Raw genomic sequence first — 24,531 nt, forward strand, 5'->3', positions numbered from 1 at the left:
ATATAAATATTCAGCTGCAGCAGAGGAAGGCATTAAAAATACTGTAGACTGTCTCTGGGAGCAAGGGGTGCTCGTACCTATGCAAAGCATTTGCAATTCACCCGTATGGCCAGTCCTTAAGGCGGACAGGGTCACCTACAGAATGACAATAGACTTCTGTGCATTAAATATTACCACCCTTGCAGCAGCACCTGTAGTAGCTAAATACAATGAAATCTTAGCGGCAGTGGCAGCTGGCTCAAAATGGTTCTCTATGATTGATCTGGCTAATGCTTTCATGGCTATACCCCTTCATCCCTCCTGTTGGTATAGGTTTGCTTTTACTTATAGGGGGCAACAATATGCATTCAGCAGAACTCCCAAGGTTTCCACTCGGCCCCTAGTATCTGTCATGCCCATGTCACTAAAATGTGGACCCATCTGCACCCTGAACACCACTCACATGTAATTTCATACGTAGATGACATTTTGATACACACCCACACTTCAGAAATGAACAGGAAAATCACTAGGGAGGTGCTAACTATAATACAGGAGACAAGATTTAAAGTAAACAGAGAAAAGGCTCAGTTAGTACAGCAACAAGTGAAATACCTGGGTGGGTATCTTGGGGAAGATGGCTGGAACCCTGATCAGCAAAGGGTAGAAACAATAGGAAAGCTACCTGCTCCCACCGACATACACTCCTTACGAGCTCTCTTGGGAACTTTTAATTTCTCCAGAGAGTTCATTGAAATGTTTTCTGACAAGGCCAAGTCACTGTACCAATTATTTAAAAAAAAAAAAAAAAAAGATTTGGGAATGGAGACCAGATGAACAGACTGCCCTGGCCACCTTGAAACAGGATTTGGCTAATGCTCCTGCCCTGGCTTATCCTGACCCTGCCCTCCTGTTTATGATTCAGTTGGCTTCCTCCAAGATAAGCATCTGAGCCACCCTCAGTCAAAGGCAATGTGACAAGCTCAAAGTCATTGCCTATGCTTCCAGGCTCCTGGATCACACAGAGCAAGGCTTTCCCCCTGTGAAAAGGAGTGCCTTGAATTGGTCTGGAGCCTCACATATTGGGAATTTACTATTGGAGGATCAAAGGTCATTGTTCAGACTGTACATTCCCGACTCAAGTACATCATATCAGGGAAAATACAGGATGGCCAGGTCTCGAATCCATGCATTGCACAGTGGACTCTTACCCTAGTAAATCAAGGAGCAGAGTTTAAAAAAGAACAAATGGTTTCACCAGTCCCATATGGGCTAATTATAGAGGGAGAGGAGCATACCTGCCCACTCCCCTTGTAAAGCACATTAAATGGCCAGTCCAGGGAGGCAAAAGACTTGGAGAGGCAAAACAGAAGGGGCTGGTAATTTGGTTTACAGACCGTTCAAGTTATTACCATAAGGGGCATCCTTGAACAGGGTATGGAGCCATCCATGTAAATGACGGAGAGATGCTCCAAGGACCAGGTTGCCCCCATTCTGCCCAAGCAGCTGAAGTAGAGGCAGTAGTACAAGGGGCCTACCATCAATCAAACGTTAACCCCACCCACCTGAGGGCATAAGTCCTGCCCCATCCGCCCTTGTCACCGGAAGTCCTGCACCATACGGTCACCCGACTTCCGCCCCCACCCCCAGGAGGCCTGCCCCTTTGATCCGTAGGCCCTGCCCCCTGACCCTTAATCCCGCCCTTTCACCACAAGTTCTGCCCAGCTGGTCACCGGATATCCGGTCCCTCCTTGGGTTATGACTTTCTGGTCAAGATAGCCACCTGACCGGAAGCAGGCAGTGCGACCCCTCTGCCAATCGGCGTGCGTTTCATGCCAAGAGCGGGATTGGCCCAGAAAGGGCATGGGGAGGAGCAGGGCGGCCCCTCCCCTAATCGCAGTGGTCTTAGGCTGTCCCAGAAGGGAAAGTGCATGAATGGGGATGTTCGGGCGGCAGCACCGCCCCCGGAAGTCTTGGGGCCTTTAAAGTGTCTCGTTTTCAAGACCGTGTGGTTCATAGCTCACGGAAAAACACAGAGAGAACATGGACGCCTTCACCACTCTCGTGAGGCCTTTGGAATTTTTTTTGCCTCCTAAGGTCTTGGCCCCCAGGCGTAGAAAGCACTACATTAACGACAGTTCCGAGGAGGACAGTTCCTTGTCTCAGCCTTTGTTTGACACGCCAGAACCCAAAACTCGAGTGCCCAACAAGCCAGATGGCCTTACGTTGTTTGTCCCCACGGAGTCACTGCCGGGACAAGCCAAAGGAAGAAACGAGTCACAGGTAAAGGAACGAGCATGGTTGGGGTGTGTGATGGGGTTAGTAACTGAGCCAGGTAGTGTAGATCTAAAAACAAAAACAAAAGCCAAGCCATAGAGACTTACAGCTATTTCTTTTCTGAAAATTTTTTGGCAGGTGACCACAAACAATGTTGCATCAGACAGCGTAGATGAATCAGGCTTGTCTTGTTTCTGCTCAACGCCGATACAAATCAATGAAGAGGATGACTCCGAGGATGATGCCTATATGGAGTTTAAGAGGAGTCTTGGCATGGAACAAACTGAGCCACGTCGTGAGCATAAAAAAGCCACGCGGGCTATTGTATGTGTTGCTGTTTATGCTACCCTTAATCACTGTCTTAGGGAAAAGCTTTTTGAAGATTGTGAGGGCTGTGTCATAGATGCTCCAGGCCAATGGGACCATGACTGTGTGACTTGGACTTCAGAGGATATAAACTGCAAACTTCGGGACCTGTGTGCTGAACTATGTTTTGAAAGTTTGTTGAACTCTGTTATTGCCATAAGTTATGTTATGCAATGTCTCTGCTTAACTCAAGAACATTTAGCACGAGAGGTGACTTTGGTAAAGGTTGTGCAATTTGGTCAAGACCCATGCGGTGTTTTAAAGAAAATGACCAAACCGGACAATGCCTGTTTAGAGCGTTATATGGACCGTGTGGTCCACACAAAAAGTTACAGAGCCTTACTTAGGAAGCAGACTATTTGTAAAAAATCCAAAAGGATTAAGTTAGAGAATGGTGAGGGGCCCTACACGTGATATCCAGTTTGTTAGCTGTAAAGAAAAATACTGAAAAGGGGCTTTGTGACTATCTATATATATATATATGAGATAAATGTTTCAAGGTGGCTGCGTGTCTTTTAAATTAAAAAAAAAAAGTTTTTGTGAGAACCCAGCTATTGTGTCTTTGTGTATTTACAGCAAAAAGCTGAAATGTGTGTAGTAGAAACCTGTGGGAAAAAACAAACAAACAAAAAGTGTTTTAAAAAAACAAACAAACCAGGAATGTTTGAGACTTGGATCTGACTCACCAACCCTCCCCCCTCTACCCCCACTGAATTCCAACCTTTGTTTTCACCAGGGGCTAGAGTTATCTGGTAATAGGTCTGCGGGGTCTCACTTACAGTAAGGGGGTGACTGAATGCTATTGGACAGTTTAAAATAAAGCCTCAGGAATTGGTGGATCATTTTTTTCCTAGCAACTTAAAGTCATGACAGGTTTAAAAGCGTCTATTAACAACAACCAAAATAAAATCAAATTCCTTTCATATTTTTAAAAAGCATTTGTTGTAATAACAACTAATGTTATTTGTAGAGTGTGTGCTGTGTTTGTAGTACAACCATTTTATTTTAAAAATGTTTTAAGGTTTCAGCATATTTTATTGAAAAAATTGTTGTAAGAACAATCAAACATTTAAGTCATGTGTTTTTACCCATAGTAAATGGGTGTTTATTATGACTGTGGTACACCCAGTTTTTATTTTAGCATTACCCCGCCCCCCCAAGCCATTTATTGATATCTGCAAGGTTCTGCAGTCAGAGAGTAACATTAAGGACTGTTATGTATGGCCATTATTGTTTAATACTATAAGAAGACCATAAAGTTTCATTTAAACAGGAAAATTTTAAAAAGTACCCCAGTTGTACAGATTTAAAAAAACCAGTTGTGCATGTTACAAAAGGGAACATATGGGGTAGGGTACAGTGATCAAATCACGTTGCTAACTGGACTTTGAAAGACTCAGAATGGTATAAAAACCACAACTTTTTTTTTTTGGAGACTGTTTTTTTTCCCCTAACAGACACTATTTGATCTGCTGGACTAGGTATGTTGCTTATACTTAACTTTGAAAACTGTACGAGTAGCCAGGCCTAAATTACAGGAAACTTTGTTTTTGTGAATCTTAGAGATTGTTATCTCCTTCCTTCCTGACAACCTGTGAGGGGGGGCGGGGTGGTAAGTTTATGGGCATCCCCTGTGCAAGGTCATTTGGTGGGAAGGAAGTATTATTATCTTCTCCCCACTGGCAGGCCTTTATTTTAAAGAATGTTAATGGAAAATTTATAAGTTTTAGGGTGAATGGTAATCGTGTAAACAACAAAGAGGGGTGGGTATAATTGTATGTATTTTGTAGTTGTTAATATTCATTTATAGGTGCCGTTGTAACCAAATAAGGGTCTATGGGGAACTGCTGGAAATGTATACATTTACATACTGTTATGGATAAAAGAATTGTAAAGTAATCCCCTCCCCCTCCTCCTCGTTGCTCACTCCTGGTCAGTCAGACACGTAACCTTTTTAAAAGGGCTTTGGAATCGTTTTTGTACTCTATGGTTTTATAACTTCGTTTAAAAAAAAAAAAAGAGTCATCGGTGCTGGAACTAAGGGTGCTGGGGGTGCATCCCCTGGCTTGAAGGGGTTTCCATTATATACAGGGACAGCACAGCAGCTGCATGATCTCTAGATCAACGGTTCCCAATCTGAGGGGCGGGACCTCCTTGGGGGGCGCCAAAGATTCCAGGGGGTCCATGAGGCTTCAGTATATTGAGATGATTTAGCCCCCTGAGCTCTGCACCAGGCACAGCAGCCTCGAGCTCTGCGCAGGCTGGAACAGAAGAGCAGGCCCCCCCACAGCTTCCCCAGCCAGGCCACTGAGTGCAGAGGAGCAGCCCCACACCGGTGGAGGCCTGTAGCAGCCACAGCCTACCTGCCAGAGCCTGCCTTCATTATGCTCAGTCCCTGAGGGACAGGAAAAGGGGAAGCCACACAGGGCGGGCGGTGGCAGCTGTGCCCGGGAAGGTTTAGCTTCTTACTCAGGTAAGAGTCATTTATTATTATTATGTAATCTGGTGGTGTTATTATCATTTTTTGTGTTTATAGGGTTTATAGGGGTTATATGTGTTTATGGCCAGTGACAGGGCAGGATGGGGGCATGTTTTACCTAGTGTTAACTAGTGGGGCTTCCACTCAAAAAGTTTGGGAACCACTGCTCTAGATTATTCACAGGCATGATATTTTTGGAGATCTTTCCATCATGAAATAAATTTTCAGATTACATGCTGTAACTTGATCATCATTTTACCACTAACATAAATGAGCTGATGCCAAACTACAGGGGTTAAGATGAACATTTAAAGGCTTGTCAAGGGGGAAAGTAGTATTAGAGAGACAGTCTGTGCATTAATTAACAAATGGAGGGGGTGAAATGGATGGTTCAAAAATAGCTGAGATACCAAACAAAAAAAAAATCACTATCTAGAGTGTAATTAAATGATGGATGTTAGCAGCATGGATCCACAATGAACATATTTTGGCAGCCAAAGCTTACAAATGGCTTATATAGGATTGGGTTTATTTGCACTGAAGGTTGGTTTTATACAAAGAGTTATGATAAATATAAAGCTTGGAAGGAGGTTTCTAGTGTTTTGCTGTAAGGATTTGAGAGAGCAAACATCACTCCAATGAAATTCACTGAGGCACTCAAGTTTGTAAGACTCTGCCCCCTTCAGAAATATGAAAGAGTAAGTAGAAAAGGAGCTAAGATTACTCACCAGTTGGAAGAGAAGGACTCACAGCACGGCAGACACACAGCTACAGAATGGCTGCTTGAGGGATTAAAGAATTTTAAAAAATTTAATGTAGTTGGTAACTACTTATGTGCTTTACTTTCTGCGTTTCTCGAGCTCTAAGTGTAGACAATGGGGGAAAAATCAGTTCTACTCCTTGTAATTCATTTCACTTTCAGTGTCTTAGTAAGTGCTCCAATGTTTAGGTTGCAAACACTGTACTGGAATCTTGGTCTAAGAACCATTTTCAGTCAGATACATAGCCTTTTTAAGCTGGAAGCTCAGATGAAAGTTACCAGACAGAGGGCTTGTTCACACTGCCCCAGCGATTCGGCAACAGTCGATGGGAGTTACTCAAACTACGCAGAGTAGTTTGCATAACTGATGTCAACTGCTCAGCTTCCCTTCTGCACGCTGTTCAGACTGCGTTGAGCCAACGGAACAGTGTTCCCGTCAATGCAGCGCTATGCTACTTCAGGGGGTGGTTTTACTCAGTCGACTTCCGGATTGATTGTGCGGGTCTCACTGACCACTCAATCGAACCTGAAAGATCAATCTGGCAGTGGAGATTTTGCCGCCATCATTGTAAATGTAGACTTAAACTCCAGATCGAAGAAATAAAAGAACAGCAGAAAGCTTATCATCCTGGAAGTCCAGCTTCTCTGAACAGCACAATTTGGAAGAGAGCCTGTCCAGTGTATAACAATTTGGGTATGTGTGGTAATTACATAGTAACTATGTTTAACCAGTTTAATATCATACCCCGGTCCAAGAAAGAGTATGGATGAGAATCTCCTATATTACCTGTAATCAACAGGGAGATCTGTGGAGAAGGGACGTATGTGTCTGAGCAGTTTATGGGAAGTGATAGATAAACTTTGTTTAATCAGGTTATTATCATGACCCAGTCTCAGGAGAATTATGACAAGGAAAGGAATGTTCCTAAACCTGTCTTTGAAGAGTAATAACTCACCCATGGAGGGAGCTACCCTGATCTCCAAGTCTGAGTTTGGCCAGTGTGACAAGGAAGAGAGATTCCAGGGTCTGGCCTACATGTCAACTGAGCATAGACATTCATGTTTTCCAGAGGGCATTCACTCTGACATTTAGCCATGAAGGTTATGAGGTTTTGTACCTCAGTTTCCCTTTTTGTCCAACAGTCTAAGCTTGCAATGGGTTTTCTGCTGTGGAGAGTTCTAGGGTTGGTTACAGACATTAGCTGTGAAATTTTAACATCACCAGGCTTTTCAACACAAAGTGAATTTTCATTTAACAAAAGAGCATAACCATAAGGTTTTTCATTACACAGTGTGTTCTTATGTACCCTTTTTTCAAAAGATCATGGACATTGTTCATTTTTACAGCTTTTGATATCAGCAACAAATTGGTTACAAGAGTTAAATTTACTACAAGAGTGCATTTACAAGCACTTTTGTTATGCCATGCCTTCTGTTCAGATAACTTGTCTATGTTAGTTTGTTTAATAACCTTGGGGTTTTGGTGTTCTAGCCATAAGTGAGATGAAACAATAAAAGCATTCTGCCTTTCCAGGTGTAAGCGGGGGAATGGGCCCGCTATTGTGGGGAACTGTCCTTGCTTATACACTACCCCGGTTGAGTTGGCTAGCAAAAGGATCTGAGTCCCTGCTTCCACTCCCTTTACCCAGAGACCCACCTGACCTCGAGGGTTCCCTTCCCACTCTCCTGTGTGGTGGGTTCTCTGTAACCCTGACAAGGCTGGGCCCAGAATTCCTGGGCTCAACCCCCAATCTTGCCGTGGTCCCTTAGGGCAGGGGCTTGGGTGTTCCCACTCTGGACTACTAACTCTGCACTGGGCACTTCCCTGACCCACTAATCATTGTATACAATACAAAGCAATACAATTTATTAAACAAACAGCAATCAAAAATCAAATAAAAATATAAGAAAAGAGGAGAAAAGGTTAAAGGAAACACCCAACACTTCCCCTTGGCATGGGGGCACCAAAAACAGTGTTCCAACGTGTAGGGAATCTTCACAGTCCGTGTCTCATGTCGCAGGCCCACTGTCCAGGCCCTGGCTATTCTGCAGGGATGCAGAGAGTTAGATACTTTTTCTGGCAGTAGCACACACTCCCAGGCTCCCCCTGGTTCTCCCCAGCTGCTCACCGCACCCAGCTTCAGACGGCTCCAGCCCCAGTTCCTACTTCACTCTGCTCCGTGCGGCTGCGCTCAGCTCGGCTCTCTGGGATGCCCCTCTGGTTCTGCTGCTGTGGGTCGGGTCAGCTCAGCCCAGATTTACTGTGTTTCTCTTCCAGCTGCAGGCTGCTTTGTCCTTGGCTCCAGTCAGCTCTACCCAGGCATGCCTAAGCAGGCAGTTCCAGATCACTGGGAGGGCTGAGCTCCCTCTGTCCTCCTGGCTCCCTCATTGGCCTGTCCGCCCTGTCAATCAGGCTGACCTGAGTTGGTCTTTCTCCACTGGCCCTGGAGGCTGTGTCTGTTTCAGGGTCCTGTTTCCTCCAGAGATGGCCAACCAAAAAGAGCCACTAAGTTTCAGTAATGGGCTAATAGACCCCTTACACAGGGTTAACTTGCTTTTCTCCTGTTTGCTAACAGCTACAGGGAAACCTGTCTCCCCCTGTCAGTCAGGTAATTAGCATCAAAACGGATACTAGCTTGTTTACTAGCCTTCAAACTCTTAATTGTTAGCAATTCCAAGGCAGGACTCTGTGCTAAAGAGATATTAACCATTTTTACTAGCATGTTAGAACCAAGATTTTGACATTCATCCATCCTCAAGCTCTAATTCCACATGGAATCAGAGGTACTTGTGTCTACTAAGAGATTAAGGCCTTGTCTACACTAGAAAGTTTTGTCGACAAAAGTTTTGCCGGCATACAGCCACCACAGTAATTAAATCACTGTTGCGTGTCTTCACTGTCTCCTTCTGTCAGTGGAGTACATTTACATTCTCAACTCGTTTGTCGACAAAGGGAGCAGAGCACTGTGGGTAGCTATCCCACTGTGCAACTGCATTCAGGGTGCTTTGGGAAGGGTTTGCAATGCCTCACCAGACAGGCCCAGCGTCACAGGATGGAGGTTTCTGAATCCCAGCATTCCATGGGTCTGCTACTAGTTTGACAGTCGCTTTTCCACTGCCCTGTCAGCCAAGCCGACACTGCTGAGCACACACAAGAAGCCCACAAAAGCAGGGACAGAGGAGAGAGAGTGTGACATGGTGAGTGAGTGATTGTGTGTATGTGAGAGAGAGAGAGACACACACACACAGAGAGACATACAGACAGTGTGTGTTGGGGGACAATGAGTGTGTCTGCCCTCCTGCTGTCTCTTTACCTTCAGACAGCAGCTGGAAGCAACCAATTCCGAGGCAGGAGATGCAGCACAGGCAGCTCACAGCTAGCATCCCCCATGGCCCCTCAGTAGAGACGGGTCCGTAAACCTGCGGGGGCAGGGAGAGGGACACAGCCTCCGCCTTCCTCCTGGTTCTGCAGGGCACATCAGGAGTTACACCTTCCCTGGTAGTTTAGGGCAGGCGGGGGCAGGGCAGGACTGCATTTGCTGTCCTGTGGAGTGAGTTCTCCATGGTGAGTTAACTTGAAAAACTTTCAGGGGCTGTGAAAGGGGACGGGCGGACGCTGCAGGCAGCCGAGCTCAAACTGCTGACCAGAGTGGTCATGATGGCACTGTGGGATACTCAGGAGGCTGTTTTCATCAATATATCTTAGGGGCAGTGTCTCCACGAATGCTTTTTCATTAAACTTTGCTGAAAAGGCTCTATGCCTCTCGTCTAAGTGGTTTTAATTTGTCGACAAAACAGGGCAGTTTTTTCAACAAAAGGGTCATTGCAGTGCGCACGCCAGGACTCTTTTGTTGACAAAAGGTGACTTTTGTGACAAAACTCTCTAGTGTAGACCAAGCCGGAGCAAGGAATTTCACTTCTCATCGTTTAGTGAAATGGTGAGAAGAATTTGTCATCAAGGAGGAAGGAGAACTTCCACTTGAAAAGAGGCCAGAAAAGGGTTCACCCAAAGGATAAATGGGAGTAAAATTTAGACCGAGCAGGAGGGTGAGAGAATATCGTTTATTGGAACAACTTCTGTTGGTGAGAGACAAGCTTTCCAGCTTACACAGAGCTCTTCTTCAGGTCTTCAGGTTAAAGCACTATAAGCAGAGCTCTGAATAAGCTCAAAAACTTGTCTCTCTCCCCAACAGAAGTTGGTCCAATAAAGGATATTACCTCACCCACCTTGTCTCTCTAATGTATTGGATGTGACACACAGCTACAACATCTGACAAAGTGGGTTGCAGCTCACGAAAGCTTATGCCTGCAGAAATTAAATTTATTAGTCTTTGAAGTGCTACAGGACTTTTTAACTACTTTTTAACTACAACAACGCTACATATAGTAACATATAGGGACATTTCTGGCTTCAGCAGAAATGAGACATCTGACAACAGAAAGAGAATCTCTCATTTTGCTGTAGTGAGTTTCTGCTCTTTGGTCACTGACATTCTTTTCTTAAATCTTTTTCTTGCATTATTTAATGTGAGGATTTTGATCCCATGGTCAGTGGGAATATTCCTCTCAGTATCAGGGGTGGGGGAAATATGTACCCAAAATGAAGTTCTAGCCTTTCCCTTTACAACCGGGGGAGAGAAAGTGAGACTGACGCCTGGGAGCGGGAGCTGGAGGGCAGCAGGGAGCTGGGGAGAAGCCCCAGGAACTGTGGACAGAGCCGCACGTGGAACTGGCTGTGACTGCCAGACGTTACAGCTGGGTGCAGGTCTGTGTGGGGCTTCTGGGGGGCAGCCATGGCTAGGCTGGGAGCCACTGCACAGGGACCCCATGAGAAACACTAACTGAGCCTGGCCGAGAAACTCTCAAGTTCCTATTTGCTGGAGTAGAGACTGGGCTAGAGACGGCTCCTCAGGCACTAAACCTGAAGAACCCTGACTCTCCGCTGGACTGCCCAGGACCCAAACGTTTATGTTGTTGCTCACTTAAACTGTAACTGTTGAACCCTCTGTGCCTAGATAACTGCAGCCTTTTCCTTTCCTGCCAGCCCTAGAGAAATACCCTTTCCCATAGCCACGTGTCTGGGTGGTTATTGGGACCCACCAGGGCTAGCACCTGCAAGGGGTAGCTGCTGAAGCTCCTACAGGGATTGCCTCTCAGTTGCAGTACCCCTGCCACTCAACTAGCATCTTAGTGTTTGAGGTATTGGGCAGCCACAATAAGTACACTGTGTTTCTGGTGGAGCAGGCAGCATGGAAAGGAAGAGTTAAACACCAAGCAGCATATTTGAACCAGGCAGTTACTTCTGGTTCCTGGGAATTGAGGGGGAAGTTTTCTGATAGAATGGCCAGGAAACACAGGCTCAGGGGATTGTGGGATAGCATTGGAGGACTCTCCAGACATGAATCTAGTCACCCAGACTTGAGCTGTAGCCAGACTGCAAAACAGTGGGGCTTGGGTCCATGTCACAGCAGGACTCAGGCTTGGACCCATACCTCTGGGTGGGTCTGCAGGCCTGAGTCTCTTAAATCTTTCAGACTGAGGCCAGAAAGACCTACCTGTGTCTGACCTATGCAGAAAGGTTAAAAAAAAAACTGGGCATGTTTAATTTTGAACAAAGAAGACTGAGGGCGGACTATAAGAGCCTTCTAATATGCTAAGGGCTGTTATAAATGAACCCCTGTCATTGGAGGATTTTAAGAACAGGTTACACAAGATGTGTCAGGGATGATCTAGGTTTCCTTGGTCCTGCCTCAGGATAAGTCTGCACTTTGTGCTGGGGGCATGACTTCCCGCCTGAGAAGACACATCTACGCTAGCTGCCATTCAGCTAGTGCACTAATAATAGAATGTATCCCTGGCAGCCTGGGTGGTGGGAGTTGTTGTGTATTTTGTGTCTTGCCTAATTGCCTAGGCTGCCGTAGCAACAGAGCTTAGCTTGTTGCCATAGCTAACAAGAGTGAGACTATTAGGGGATAGCTCAGCCAGTCCTGGCTAGTTTTAGTGTTAGTTCAATAAAGATGCTCCCTGTGTTGCATCTCGCTATGATCCTGTGCTGGTTTCTCTCTCTGAATACAAGCAATTAAAAGGAATTCAGCGTAACAGGAGTGGCTAGCTGTCCCAAGTACGTATCCATCTGAAACCAGAGGCACATACTCAGGGCGGCCAGTCCCTCTGTCTCTTGTGCCGCCACAACTACACTTCTATTTTTAGTGTGCTAATTCGATCAGAGCTAGTGCAGTTATGGGTCCTCCAGCTGGGAATTAATTCAGGGAAGTCCAGTGGCCTGTGTATGCAGGAGGTCAGACTGGTTGATCACAAGGGTCCCTTCTGGCCCTGGAATCTATAAATCTGTTTAATTGCTTCCAGCTCAGTAACCCGCTTGCGTCCTGGAACCCCTGGGAACCCAGGGCAGTCACCATGAGGTCCAGGCCTTGTTTTTTCCTGAGCGTCCCTATTGCAGCCTGCTTTTCCACTACTTGCCCCTTCAACTCATTGAGGAACTTGGGCCGTTGGACACTGTGGCATGCCAGAGACAGGGCTGATCCTTTTGTCTCTTACCCCCAGGTGCTCGACAAAGTGTATGAGCATGCAATTCTAAATGCTTATGTCAAAAAAGAAACCACAGATAGCCCCAATGTTGTATTATCTCCATCTTTTCATGTGGTTGGGATCTTTTCTGGCTTTGTTCATTATTTTAATAAAGATAGTTAAGGCTTTACTTTGCCTTCAGTGTGAGTGTTCTTGTCATCCACTCCAAGACTCCCCATGAGATACCGAACTCAATATTGTCAGTTCTGTGTAGCATGATTCTGCGGGAAGAACCTTATCACAGTCAGATCAATTGGCCATCAATGAAAACATTATTAACCTTAAAAAGAGTGAGGCAACAATTTGCCCTGCTCGCTGTGACATTACCCAGGGTACAATCTGGACAGATGAGCAGCTGTGTCCCCTCAGTTCTTCAGCCTGGGGTACCTCTTACACTGTTTCGACGTGAGAGTTACCACTTCTGGCCAGCTCTCACACAGCCTCCAGCATGTAAATCTCTCCCAGCTGTATTGTCTGAGTACAATAGATAGCCACCCATGAATTACATTACAGAGCAACACCAGCGACCTCCCAGTGCCAGATTTTTCCCCAGAAATGTGCATCTGGTGCTACCCACCCTCCTGGACAATACAGGCTTACGTAAAGTCTGTCATTTCATTCATAGAAAATGATATACACGAATCCTGTTCTCTCGAAAGGAGTTTCCCAAAACCTTCAATCCAAACACACTGGTTTAGATAAAACAATAAAACAAGTTAATTAACCACAGAATGAGAGATTTTAAGTGATTACAAGTAATGAGGCATAAAAAACAGAAATAGTTACAAGAAAATAAAATGCAACTAAAGCCTAGCTTAACAAGCTAAATTAATTCAAAGCAAAGGTGTCTCTCATCACATGCTACAGCAGTCTCACTGGCTGGAATATTTTCAGCCAGGACCCCTCCCCTACCCCAGTGTTTCCTCATCCTTCAGAAGTTGCTGATGCCCTGGGCAATAAGGGATAAGAGATGATCTGTGGCCTCTGCTCTCATTTCTTATAGTTATTTTTCTCTTTGAAAATCATCTCCAGCTGAGGTGCAGGAGACAGAAAGTCTATGGGGATGGGAACCACCAGCTGTTCCTTTTCCAAGATGTAAATTTCTCACTCACACCCTACTTCCTGCCAAAGAATGGCCATTTTAGCATTTGATTTTGTTGACACCTGGATGAGGTGTCAATTTGCCTTTTACCTCTTAGGAATTGGTTTGAAATTGCTTCCCGAGACTTGGAACATGTCTTACAGAGTAACTTTGATAACTTTACATACACATATATTTTACCAGGATAATAATGCCCAGAAGATTATGAGTTTTCAAATGATACCTCGCAAGGCAGACTTTGTACAACATTTATCACAGTCTTGTAAAAAGGATGAACGTAAGGGTACAGACTATTATGATGTGTGAGATTCCAGAAGCCTGCAGGGTGAGTTGGGAGGGGATGGGGAAAGGGATAACATGGGTTCTATATCCAGTAGCTGGGAAACGCCAGCCCTGCTGGGTGTGTGAAATTTCCAGCAGGCTGCAGCAGGAAATGGGGGGCTGTGAGTCTCCCCAGTGCCCAGGGCTCTGGCTGTCTGGATGGGCAGTGACTGAACCAGCTGATACTGAATGAACTGCAGAGGTGTTCGGAGGTGAATGAGCAGAGAAACGCGTGCAGAGTTACACCATCCCCTCTCCTTTCTGTTCTCTCCTAGGATGGCCATGTCTAAAACTGCAAAGGATACCTTGAAAACTACAGTCTCAAAAGACACTGATAGGGTAATTCACTATTTTGATTTTATCTCAACTAGAGCAGAGGAGACTAAAGGGAGAACAGAAGAGATGGCCATGGAGGAGTGGGAGAAAGAAGGGAAACTGGGAGCTGAATGGGGAGAAAAAGAGGTAGGGGAGGAGAAAGAGGAGGGAATACCGCATGTGGAGGGGTCACAGAGAGGGACAGGAGAAAACAGAGGAGGGGCATGGAAAGCTGCAGGGACAGGAGTAGGAGGGAATAGAGCATAGGGAACGGGACTGGGGAGGGGAGGAGGGAAGGGAACATGGGATGCATGAGGAAAGGCTAGAGGATGGGGAGGGGCACAGGAAGGGCAGGATGGAATAGAGGGAGGGAGTAATGGCACGCGGAGGATAGAATGGGGGAAGGGAGAGGATATGGGGAGAAGAAAAAGGAAATAGAGTGAGGGGAGAGGACACGGGGAGGTGGAGGAGGGATTAGGTTGGGGGAAGGGGCACATGGAGGGGAGGAGGGAATAGAGGGAGAGGACAGCACAGCGCAAGGTAGAGGAAGGATTGAGTAGCTGGAAGGGAGAGGCATGGGGAAGGGGAGCAGAGAACAGAGGGAGGGGAGGGGGCACAGAGAGGGACAGGAGGAAATAGAGGGGGGAGGGGATTCAGGGAGGGGCAGCAGGGAACGAGGGTGGGTGGATGGGGAAGCTGAGGAGAAGGGGTGCAGTGAACAGAGGCAGAGGGCGATCCAGAGGCCGCTGTTGTTACTGTGGGTATAATTGTGTCCTGTGTCCTTTTCTTTGCTGTGTAGGATGCTGACCTCTCATCTAAACTTGAGGAAACAGTAAGTAGCTGGGCCTGGGCTGCTGTGGTTACCAGGGGGGATGAGCAGGCAGAATTAGGAGCAGAATTAGGAGCAGGCCAGGTACACGTTGGGTCCCTCTCATTGTTTCCAGCCCCAGCCTGGCTCCCGCATCTACCTTCCTATCTCTCGGTTCCTACTCGTCACCCCACCACGGGGGATCTCCTCTATAACCATCCCACCAGCCTTCCCCAGAGCAGAGTGAGATGGGTGTTGGAGCAGCACCGGGGGATGCAGGGCTGGAGGGGCAGAGGATGCGGATCTGGGGCTGGCTCTTCCCTTTGTCTCCCAGCTGCTCTCCAGACTCTGTCCCAGGCTGCTTTGCTGATCTCATGCCTCCACCTAGGGCCTGATCCAGAGCTATTGGGAGTTAATGGTCACGTCCCCTGCACTCGCGACCCCCATTTAATGGGGAAGGGTCCTAGACAGGGGTCTGCTGAATTGTTCCCCTTTTGTTGAGTGATGCTCACACAGCCCTGCAGAGGCCCTGGGCAGAACTTGCCTTGAACTAACTGTGGCAGAGATGCCAACCCCTGGGCTACAGCCTGGGAGTGGGTACTGCTGGACCTCTTTACCCTGGTTTACTGGGGCTGACTTCCCACCAGTGCGTCTGCTGATGGCTCACGGACAGTCTCTCCAGACTCGGTTATCACCCAGCACGACAGCAGGTGGCGACACACACCCAGCGGAGTTACCTGGAATGGTCTCTTTGGACAGCCATGGATGCGAACCCTGGCCAGTGCGCCCCTCCCCCCTTCGCCAAGCATCACCCCCACAGGGATATACCCCATGCTGTTACCGTCTGGTGCTGGACACAGATTTGTTCAGCACAAGCTTAGTAATGGGGTCCCCTCCCCATTCTTTGTGGGGCAGGCATGCAACAGCTTTTGTTACTAGAGCTGAGATTTCTCAGACACATCCCTCAAAAACACACGGACTAAGATAAAACATTAAACAAGTTTATTAACGACAGGAAAAGAGATTTTAAGTGATCATAAAGAACAGACTTAAGAGATGAAAAATTGTTACCAAAGAAATAAAAAGCAGATCACAGTCTAAATTCTGCGCACTAACAGGACTTGAATCTAAAAATTCTCTCACCCTGTGAGATGGCACAAGCAGGCTACCAATCCTCAGTTCACAGGCAGTCCGCTTTCCCCGCCTGCCTGGCACAGACCCTCCCCCAGTTCAAAGTTCTTTGCCTTTCAGCCCTTTCTTCAGGTGCTGAGCTGTGGGCAGTGAAGCCAAGTTATGATAATATCAGGTCACTCTCCCCCTTTTATAGCTGTGCCCAGCTTGCTGGAACCGTCCATGCATATGACTCGGGGGCTGCTTCCTAACGGTCAGCCAATTCCCATTGTGAACATGTGTCCTACAGGGAAGCTTTCATTGCAAACAATCCCTGGTGGTGGAATCCTTTCTTGAGGGGCCATTAGCACATCTGGCTACTCCACTGTTGCACCTGAAAAGCTGGTTTAGGTCATTTTTCACCTCACAACATGTTCTAGTGGCATTTACAGAGATATTTGATAGCTTCCCATACAATGGTAGCACATACAATCCAATGGGATGTTAATGTTTAGCAGATCAAGATTTTTAAAAATGATACTAAATAAGGCCTACTTTGTACAATAGACATCATAATTATCTGACCTTGCTGAATATGAGGGTTTCTACCCAGTGCCCTGCATGTCTGTGCACCCTGCTCATCTCAGCACAGACACTCGACACCTTGTCCCTTTGCTCGCTCCCTCAGGGATTTTGTTCTGCTCCCCTGCAGAGAAGCGGGGGAAGTAACTTGCTCTAGGAGTTGATGTCCAGTCACTGATCACTCCCATTGTTTTTTCCGGATGTTCCATTGGTGTGGGTGGATTCCAGCCCAGACTCTCCTGGGGTGCTGTGTCCTCGATACAAAGTCCTGATCTCCCATGGCCTAGGGAGAAAATTAATTATCTCCCCCCAATGGGTAGTGATGCCAGGGGGCTTGGTACAGAGTCCTATGGAGAGTTCATAAATTCCCGCATTTACCAGACATGTCCCTCACCCCCACAAAGGAGATGCATCCTGCAGGGTGGTGAGGAGTAAGGGGGCACATATACTGGGCTGGGTGATGTGTGGGAGGTACAATGGGGAGTCAGAATTCATTACTAGCCACCCTCATTAGCGCTGTTCCCCCACCCCCAAGATCGTCTTCAGCTCCTCAACAAATCACACCACGTAGAAACTGCAAAGGGGAGGAGAGAGGGAGGAGGGAGCCTAGGGAACAGATTTTGGGGGGAGAGGAACAGAGGTTGGAGAGAGCAGGGAAGAAATTGGGGTTTCTCTTTTTTTATCCTCTCACTGTCTGTTTCTCCTTCTCTGTCCCTGGAAACAGGATTCCTTGGAAATCAGGGTAGAACAGCAAACACTTCATTTTTACAGCTCTTTTCCACACTGAAACACTACCCCAACTGAGGGTGTGTGTGTGTGAGGGAGAGAGAGAACCGTTTTCTTGCATTGCAGGAGAGTCTCTAGGTTTGTTTGCCAAACACTTTCCATTCTAAATTATAAAGGGTTCCTGGGACCTTTTCTGTGAGAAACTCTCACAGCTCAGTTTACAACACCCCGGTGCCTTGAACTAATGAAGGTGCCTTTTGTTTGTCCTGTGAAATTCCCTTCAGATTTAGCTGAGTTGGAAGGTGTTCAGAATCACCCTGTCCCTCTCTCGCCCATGTTCCTCAGGGAAATGTCAGCGGCACCAAAATCACACATACAGGCCCTGCCACTGGCAAAGGAGCTGCAGCACGACATGCTGCACTGGCAATGCCTGGGAGCTGAGAGCAGCTTCCTGTGTGTGCAGGGAGGGGAGGTGGCTACTGCTGGGCTGGGCTGCCCTCACCCTCCCCCATCCCCTACCCTGACCCCAGTAACCGATGCCCCCCTGTGGAAGCACCATGTGAGGAAAGAGCTTGTCATGCTGTCTGCAGTGCTTCATGGTCAAGAAGACTGACCTCAGAGCAGGCTGTCAAGAAGCAGGGCACAAACGCCAAACTGGTTGTGAGTTCTAGACTCCGATTTCACCAACCAAGTAACAAGCGTGAGCTCCTCAGGCACCGTAAAAGCCTTAACCTGGAGTCACTGACAGTCCCCTTGGGCTCCGGTCTATTTTGTCACTCAGGCAAGCTTGACTCTGTGATAGAGAATCCCTTTACACCAAAGATCACCAAATATTCAAGTTACTTCCAGTCCCCAGAGACCAGTCACTTACCCCAGGTCAACTTGTACCTTAGCTGCCACCAAAGACAACACTCGTAGCCAAACCTGTAGTAAACTAACTACGGATTTATTAACTAAGAAAAGGAAATGAGAGTTGATTAGGAAGATTAAAGCAGGTAAAATACACACACAAAGGAGTTACAGTCTTAGGCTGTAAGTGGTGATAGAGCTGCTGAAATATGCCAGCTCTGTATGGCCTTTAGGGCTAACCCAGCTTAATTCTGGGGACCTTTTTGCCTATGCTTGGTAGTTCTTGCCCTGTCAGAGTCCAAGCCACATACAAGATAAGAATTTCTCCTTGACAGAGATTTTTCTTCCCTTTCCCCCTTGAGTTCAAACTGATTGGACGAGCACTTCTGCATGGGTGAGAGAGGAACCATCAACGAAGTCTTTTGTCCCACAATGGTCTGTCTGGGGCTTACGGCCTTCTTTTGTTGGGCAGGAGATAACCCCTCCTGGGGCAAACCAGCATTTCACACCTGGTGACGTTTCTTTCCTGGCTGGGTTTGCAGTTTCAAAGCAAACATTTTTACAATTATAGAATAAATACTTAAATACTAACTTACACATGAGATACAGACATTATAAGTGAGGTTAATGCATGCAGCAACTGACAAGCATTTCATAGAGTCTGAACACTAAACACATTGTTATAAGATTAACACCTATCTTCACAGTACTAACACACAGGTCAGCCAGACTGGTTTCCAGATGTGCCTTTGTCACTATTCACTTGAGGCCTTGGGACCTTGGCGTGAGCTGACACTTGGTCTGCCAGTGTCACAGAGCTCTCTCAGCTCCCAGGGTAAGGGGGTATAGAGAGTTGGGCTAGGTTATCCCCAACCATTCAGTGACCCCAGTGTTCCATCCCCAGCCTTCTCCTGCTGCTTGTGTGGCACCAGTCTGTGCTGCAGTGCTAGAGGGTGAACATTTAAATCCTGCTGGTGCTGCGTGAAGGGGGTTGTTACAGCTGGACAGCATTTTTCCATTAAAAACAGATGGCAAATAAACAAAACCAGAGCTAAAAGAAGATAAAATTTGCAAAGTCAAATTTGAAATGTAGGAAATGCCAGAATTACAGATTCCAGAGAGTGTCTGCATTGTGATATCATGTCTATCTGCATGACCACATACCTACGTATCTACAGGCCCCTGCCTCACTCAGTGGAAGAGCAGATGGCCAAGGGACTGATTCAAGGTTGCATGGGCAATTGTGAAGCTGGCATTTCCTAACTTCAGACAACTTCATTTTGCAGCCTTAACACAATATTACAAAATAGAGTATAAAATTATTTCTTGTGATACAGAAAGAATAACTCAGGAGACAGTGAATGCCCAGTAGAGGAAACAAATTATTAGAGTGTAATCCCTCAACCTCTGTGCATTTCTACCTCATGTACAGTGCTACCATGGCCAGTGGAGACCCAGCCAGGCTGAGCTCCTTCCCTTAATCCTGCCTCTCTCCTTCTATGGCTTGAGAGGAGAGGGCTGGACAGCGCAAAACACAGGCTTTTTTGGGGGGTGGGGCTGGGACTGGGAGAACGTGGGGGTCACCCTGCTGTGATAACTGAGGTTGGTGAGATCCAGAGTGTGACCTGAGAGTGGCTGGCAGGCGGCAGCTGTACACAGCTGTACCGTGCCGATGGCTGTATGGGAGCAGTCCAGGTAGGGAGCTACAGCAGCAAGGCATTGTAGGGCTCCCAGGTTACAGGGCAGGCTGTGACACAGCCCCCCCACCAGTGCTCTGGATTACACCCCAAATTGTCATAAGTACCATCCTTTGATAATGTCTAAGAGACTCTCAGACAAGGAGGTTTCCCTCTAAAACTCTCACCAGCTGAAGGGAAAGAGAACAGGGACATTGCTAAAATTAAAGCCTCATTTGATAGTCTACATTTCAAAGACTTTAAGTGTTTTTCCTTCTTTTCTGTATCTTTAATAAAAGGTTAAAAAGATTTTTAATGGTGTGTTTGCCATGACACTAGGCAGGCTGAGGTCTCTCAGTGCCAAACCCCAGACCTTGTTCAATGCTGTGTAGTGTTGGGCAGTGACTGATGATGAAAGGTATTGAGATCTTTACAGGAAGGGCCACATCTCCATTGGTCACAACTACCAATCTTCAAATCATTAGGAGCGTCACATGGCCACATACTCATTAGGTTTCTGGTTTAGTGAGCATGGATGAGATTCTTAGTGAAGAAACCAAGGCACATCCCACACTCAAAGCTTTGTCACTATGGAGTTATGGCTGAGGGGACAGAGCAAATTAAGTAAATTACATTACCAGCGGGTAGGAATGATCCCAAAGCCAAGTGTTATAAACCTATGTGTAGTGAAATTCGGAATGGAAGCACACCAAAAGGATGTCAAAAGTGCTTATTTATTACCTGTGATAGCATAAGAAAGACAGACAGGAGCGGGAGCTCCGGCACAAGCCTTAAGATGAAAAGTACAATGAAAGTACAATTAATCACAAGGATATAACTTATAGGCACAGGACTTATTACTATCATAAGCTGAGCAACCGCAGCAGCAGCTGCAGTTAGTGAACAGAGAAGTGACATGGTAAGGTCTGGGATGCACTCTAGCTTTTCTGGCTTAGCATTGACAGCGTTACAAAGTCTTGCGCGCCCTAACACCATGAAATTCACCACCCAGGGTACGCGTAGCACAATGCAGACATGGTAAAGTCCAGGATGCAGAGACAGGGTGTGCAGAAGAGATGAAAGCAGCAGGGCCTGAAAGGGAGACAGGGATGTGTGTGGGAGTGTGAGGGGGTGTGGGCACAGAAGGTGAAATGGCCTTTGGTATCTCTCCTTCCCTCTTGCTTCTTTCTATTAAGCCCCTTTTGGAAATCACGAGTTCACCTCAGTGTGAAGTGATGAAGAGAACTAATACTGACAATGAGGTGATGGCCATGGTACAGAGCTGGGAGACCAGGAAAGGGCCAGTCCTGATCTCTGCTTAGCCCAAAGGAGTGAAATGCAAATTGCAGCAATTAACGAACACCTAAGACACTGTGGGAGCTGTCAGATCATGGAAGGGAAAGGCCCCATGTCCCATTCCCTGCTCCAGCCGTCACTATTCAGATGACAATCCCAAATTCTCCAGAGCCAAGGATAGAACCCTCCCTAAAAAGGAAGGTTAAAAGCGTTGCCCAGTCATATGATAGCTCTTGGCTCTCTGTGTGGGGGGAGATTCCCAGTGGCTGGGTGTCAGGTTCCTGCAGGGCAGGGACAGTTAAGCCCTCACTCTCTATCCAGCAGAGAGACAGGCAGAGACAGCAGCTAATCTACCCCCACCATTGCCTGCTTTGGCTCACGCCATGATTTGAGATACAGTAGAACTCTAACCAGTTAAACCAGCTAAAACCAGGGCAAATCCCTGTGCATGCAGAGTCTCCCAGAATGTGGCTTGTCTTACGTTAGCCATGATCAGGACATTTACAGGCATAAGCTAACCTGTGGTGGAAGTAGTGCTGGCCCCTCAGCTATTCACCCCCCACCAAAAAGAGGGGCTCTATATTTGTTTTCTGGTATTTAGAGCCCCCTTTCCAACTTCCCCCATAAACCTCCAGGTTCAAGCACTGGAAATAGGAGGGCTGGATGCTCACTGCTTTGGTTTAACAGTGCAGCAGTCCCATGCCTCCGGCAGCTGGGGATTGCAGGTAAACCCCAAATGTCCTGCAAATCTGGTACATTCTGTTAAAGAAAACCTGATAGATTTTATCTATAGATGGAGGTGTTAGGGCTCCCTGCCCTTTCCCTCTCAATTCCCAGACACAGTTTGCCAGAAAAAAACAGTCCAGAGTCCAATCTAGGCAATGCATTTATTGGGGCTAAACAAGCAAGCATAAAACCATAGCCCTTCACACCAGTTGGGCTTCCTTTCCCATAACTGTATTTGTAGCCCTTCACACCAGCTGGGCCTATCTCTATATGTCGATAGAGTTTCAATCACCCCAACCATAGTTCCACACCCCCTCTTTCCCTAACTATGGCTCCATATGCTGACCGAGCCCACTTCTCCCCCTCCTGCTTCTTGGTAGGCTGAATTATACCTGTATGGCCCCCCTCCACCGGTACCACCCCTTGCAATATATGGTCACGTTCTATTCTGGAGGGAGTCTGGGGTCTTTAATACCACCTGAGCCTCCTTTATACCTAATAGGAGGGGTTAGGGAGCGAGGTTACATTTAGCTACAGTCCCTTTCTCCTAGTGTCAGCGTTTCCCTCTCTCTCCCTGAGCTGCTTGATTACTGTAGCAACTCCTGCTGGGGTCTGTCCCCTTATCTTCTCTTATTACAGAGAGGCGAAACTCTTGCTCTGTTTGGGCAGGGGCAAATTTAACCTTGTGCCTTCACTTACATTCTTGTATGCCTCCTAGGCTAAAAGCAAGGCCAAAAGCAGGATTATTACTTAGTCTTTCACCTTATTTGTTCACAGTCTCCTAAGAGGAGGGAAATAAAAATCTCATTTTCCATCTATCTTGGGGGAAAAATCCATTTAGGATGAAAAAACGAATCGGGCCAGCCCTGGAGCTCACTTAGGCATCACTGCTGGTAGGACGGGTAGAGCAGGTCCCATTCCGGGTATGTTGGTGGTTGGGAGGGATCCCAGGCTGGGAAATTGGGGAGAGGCTCCAGCAGAAAAAGAGATGACTTTGGAGCTCTGTCATCAAAGTCCAGCACTGGGAGAGGGGAGTTAGGGCAGAGCATGTTCTTTCCCCTTTCTGTGCCTCAGTTTCCACACCCAACCCCAGGGCTTTACAGGTGTGAGAAGGTGATTTTGCTCTCACTCCACCAGGAGGAAAGCTCAGCCAATCAGCTCCCAGCTCACTGAATGACTGGAAGGAAGCTATTTCCTTGCTACACCCTGAGCGTAGCCTTTCCTGAGGTCGAGCTCGGTGTCTCCCGGACTCAGGCTTCAGCAGCGACTGTGTCTCCCCAGCTGCCCTTGGCAGACTGAGATCAGCCTCCTCTCGGGGGCTTGTGCCCCTGCTGGGAGCGACACAGCCAGTGATTAGCCCCCGGCACACGGTGTCTGACAGGCCGTAGGGAGCAGAGAAAAGCCTGGCTTCCCCAACAGCCCCATCGCTAGGGTTGCTGGGCACAAGCAAACAACACGCGCCGTGACACAGCCAAAGAATGTCAGCCATGCTCACGGGCTGGGGGCTCTCTCGGGGGGTGCAGGGATGCTGACAAAGAGCAGGGGGCTGTAGTGAATCATCAGCCCCCCGTGATCCCCCATGAGACTCTGAGGCCAAAACAGCTAAGGATGCACAGACAGGGGAATCACAAGAAACCGCAGGGAGGTTTATTTGATCTCTGGATTGGGCCCTGGTGCAACGCTGCTGGAATCCTGTGTCCATTTATGGTGTCCTCAGTTCAAGAAGGATGTCTCACAGGAGATGGAAATGGTGCACAGGGATCTGATCTGGGGGCAGGTTCCTGTCTGGCTCAGGGATGGGGTCCCAGTTCTGACCTTTCTCTGTCCTTGCTGCAGGGGCCAGCAGTTCAGCCAGAGCCAGGACGCCCGGTGCAGCTGGTGCGTCTGGATGAGGAAGGGGACCTGTTCCTGGATGAGGAGGCCCTGAGTCGCTGCTTGGAGCAGGGTGAGGTGGGGGCTGCCCCCGTCTGCCTGGTGTCCATCGTCGGGGAGCAGCGTCGAGGCAAATCCTTCCTGATGAACTACCTGCTGCGCCGGCTCCAGAGCCTGGTGAGTGTAAATGGGGGTGGGAGTGGGCCAAAAGAAATCTGATGAGGTTCAGCAAGGACAAGTGCAGAGTCCTGCACTTAGGACGGAAGAATCCCATGCACAGCTACAGACTGGGGACCGATGGGCTAGGCAGTTCTGCAGAAAGGACCTGGGGGTTTCAGCGGATAAGAAGGTGGATATGAGTCAGGAGTGTGCCTTGGCTGCAAGAAGCCAAATAGCATATTGGGCTACATTAGTAGGAGCATTGCCAGCAAATTGAGGTAAATGATTATTCCCCTCTATTGGGCACTGGTGAGGCCGCATTTGGAGTATTGTGTCCAGTTTTGGGCCCCCCACTACAAAAAGGATGTGGACAAGTTGGAGAGAGTCCAGCAGAGGGCAACAAAATGATGAGGGGGCTGGAGCACAAGACTTATGAGGAGAGGCTGTGGGAACTGGGCTTTTTTAGTCTGCAAACGAGAAGCGTGAGTGGGGATTTGATAGCAGCCTTTAACTACCTGAAAGGGGGTTCCAGGGAGGATG

General features: G+C 47.5%; 1 protein-coding gene across 1 annotated transcript in view; it reads left to right on the plus strand.

Moving 5' to 3' along the window:
* Positions 1–2,022: 2,022 nt before the first annotated feature.
* LOC137144806 (RING finger protein 112-like) overlaps positions 2,023–24,531 on the plus strand; it is a 39,650-nt gene continuing 17,141 nt past the window's right edge. The window contains exons 1-3 of the mRNA XM_067535293.1: positions 2,023–2,262; positions 2,395–2,580; positions 23,797–24,009. Coding sequence (XP_067391394.1) covers positions 2,023–2,262; positions 2,395–2,580; positions 23,797–24,009 — 639 coding nt within the window. The remainder of the gene's footprint in view (positions 2,263–2,394; positions 2,581–23,796; positions 24,010–24,531) is intronic.

The sequence above is a fragment of the Emydura macquarii genome, unplaced genomic scaffold (genome assembly GCF_026122565.2).
Source record: "Emydura macquarii macquarii isolate MOO-44397 ecotype Brisbane River unplaced genomic scaffold, CSIRO-AGI_Emac_v2 contig_3485, whole genome shotgun sequence".
NCBI classification, from domain to species: Eukaryota; Metazoa; Chordata; order Testudines; family Chelidae; genus Emydura; species Emydura macquarii.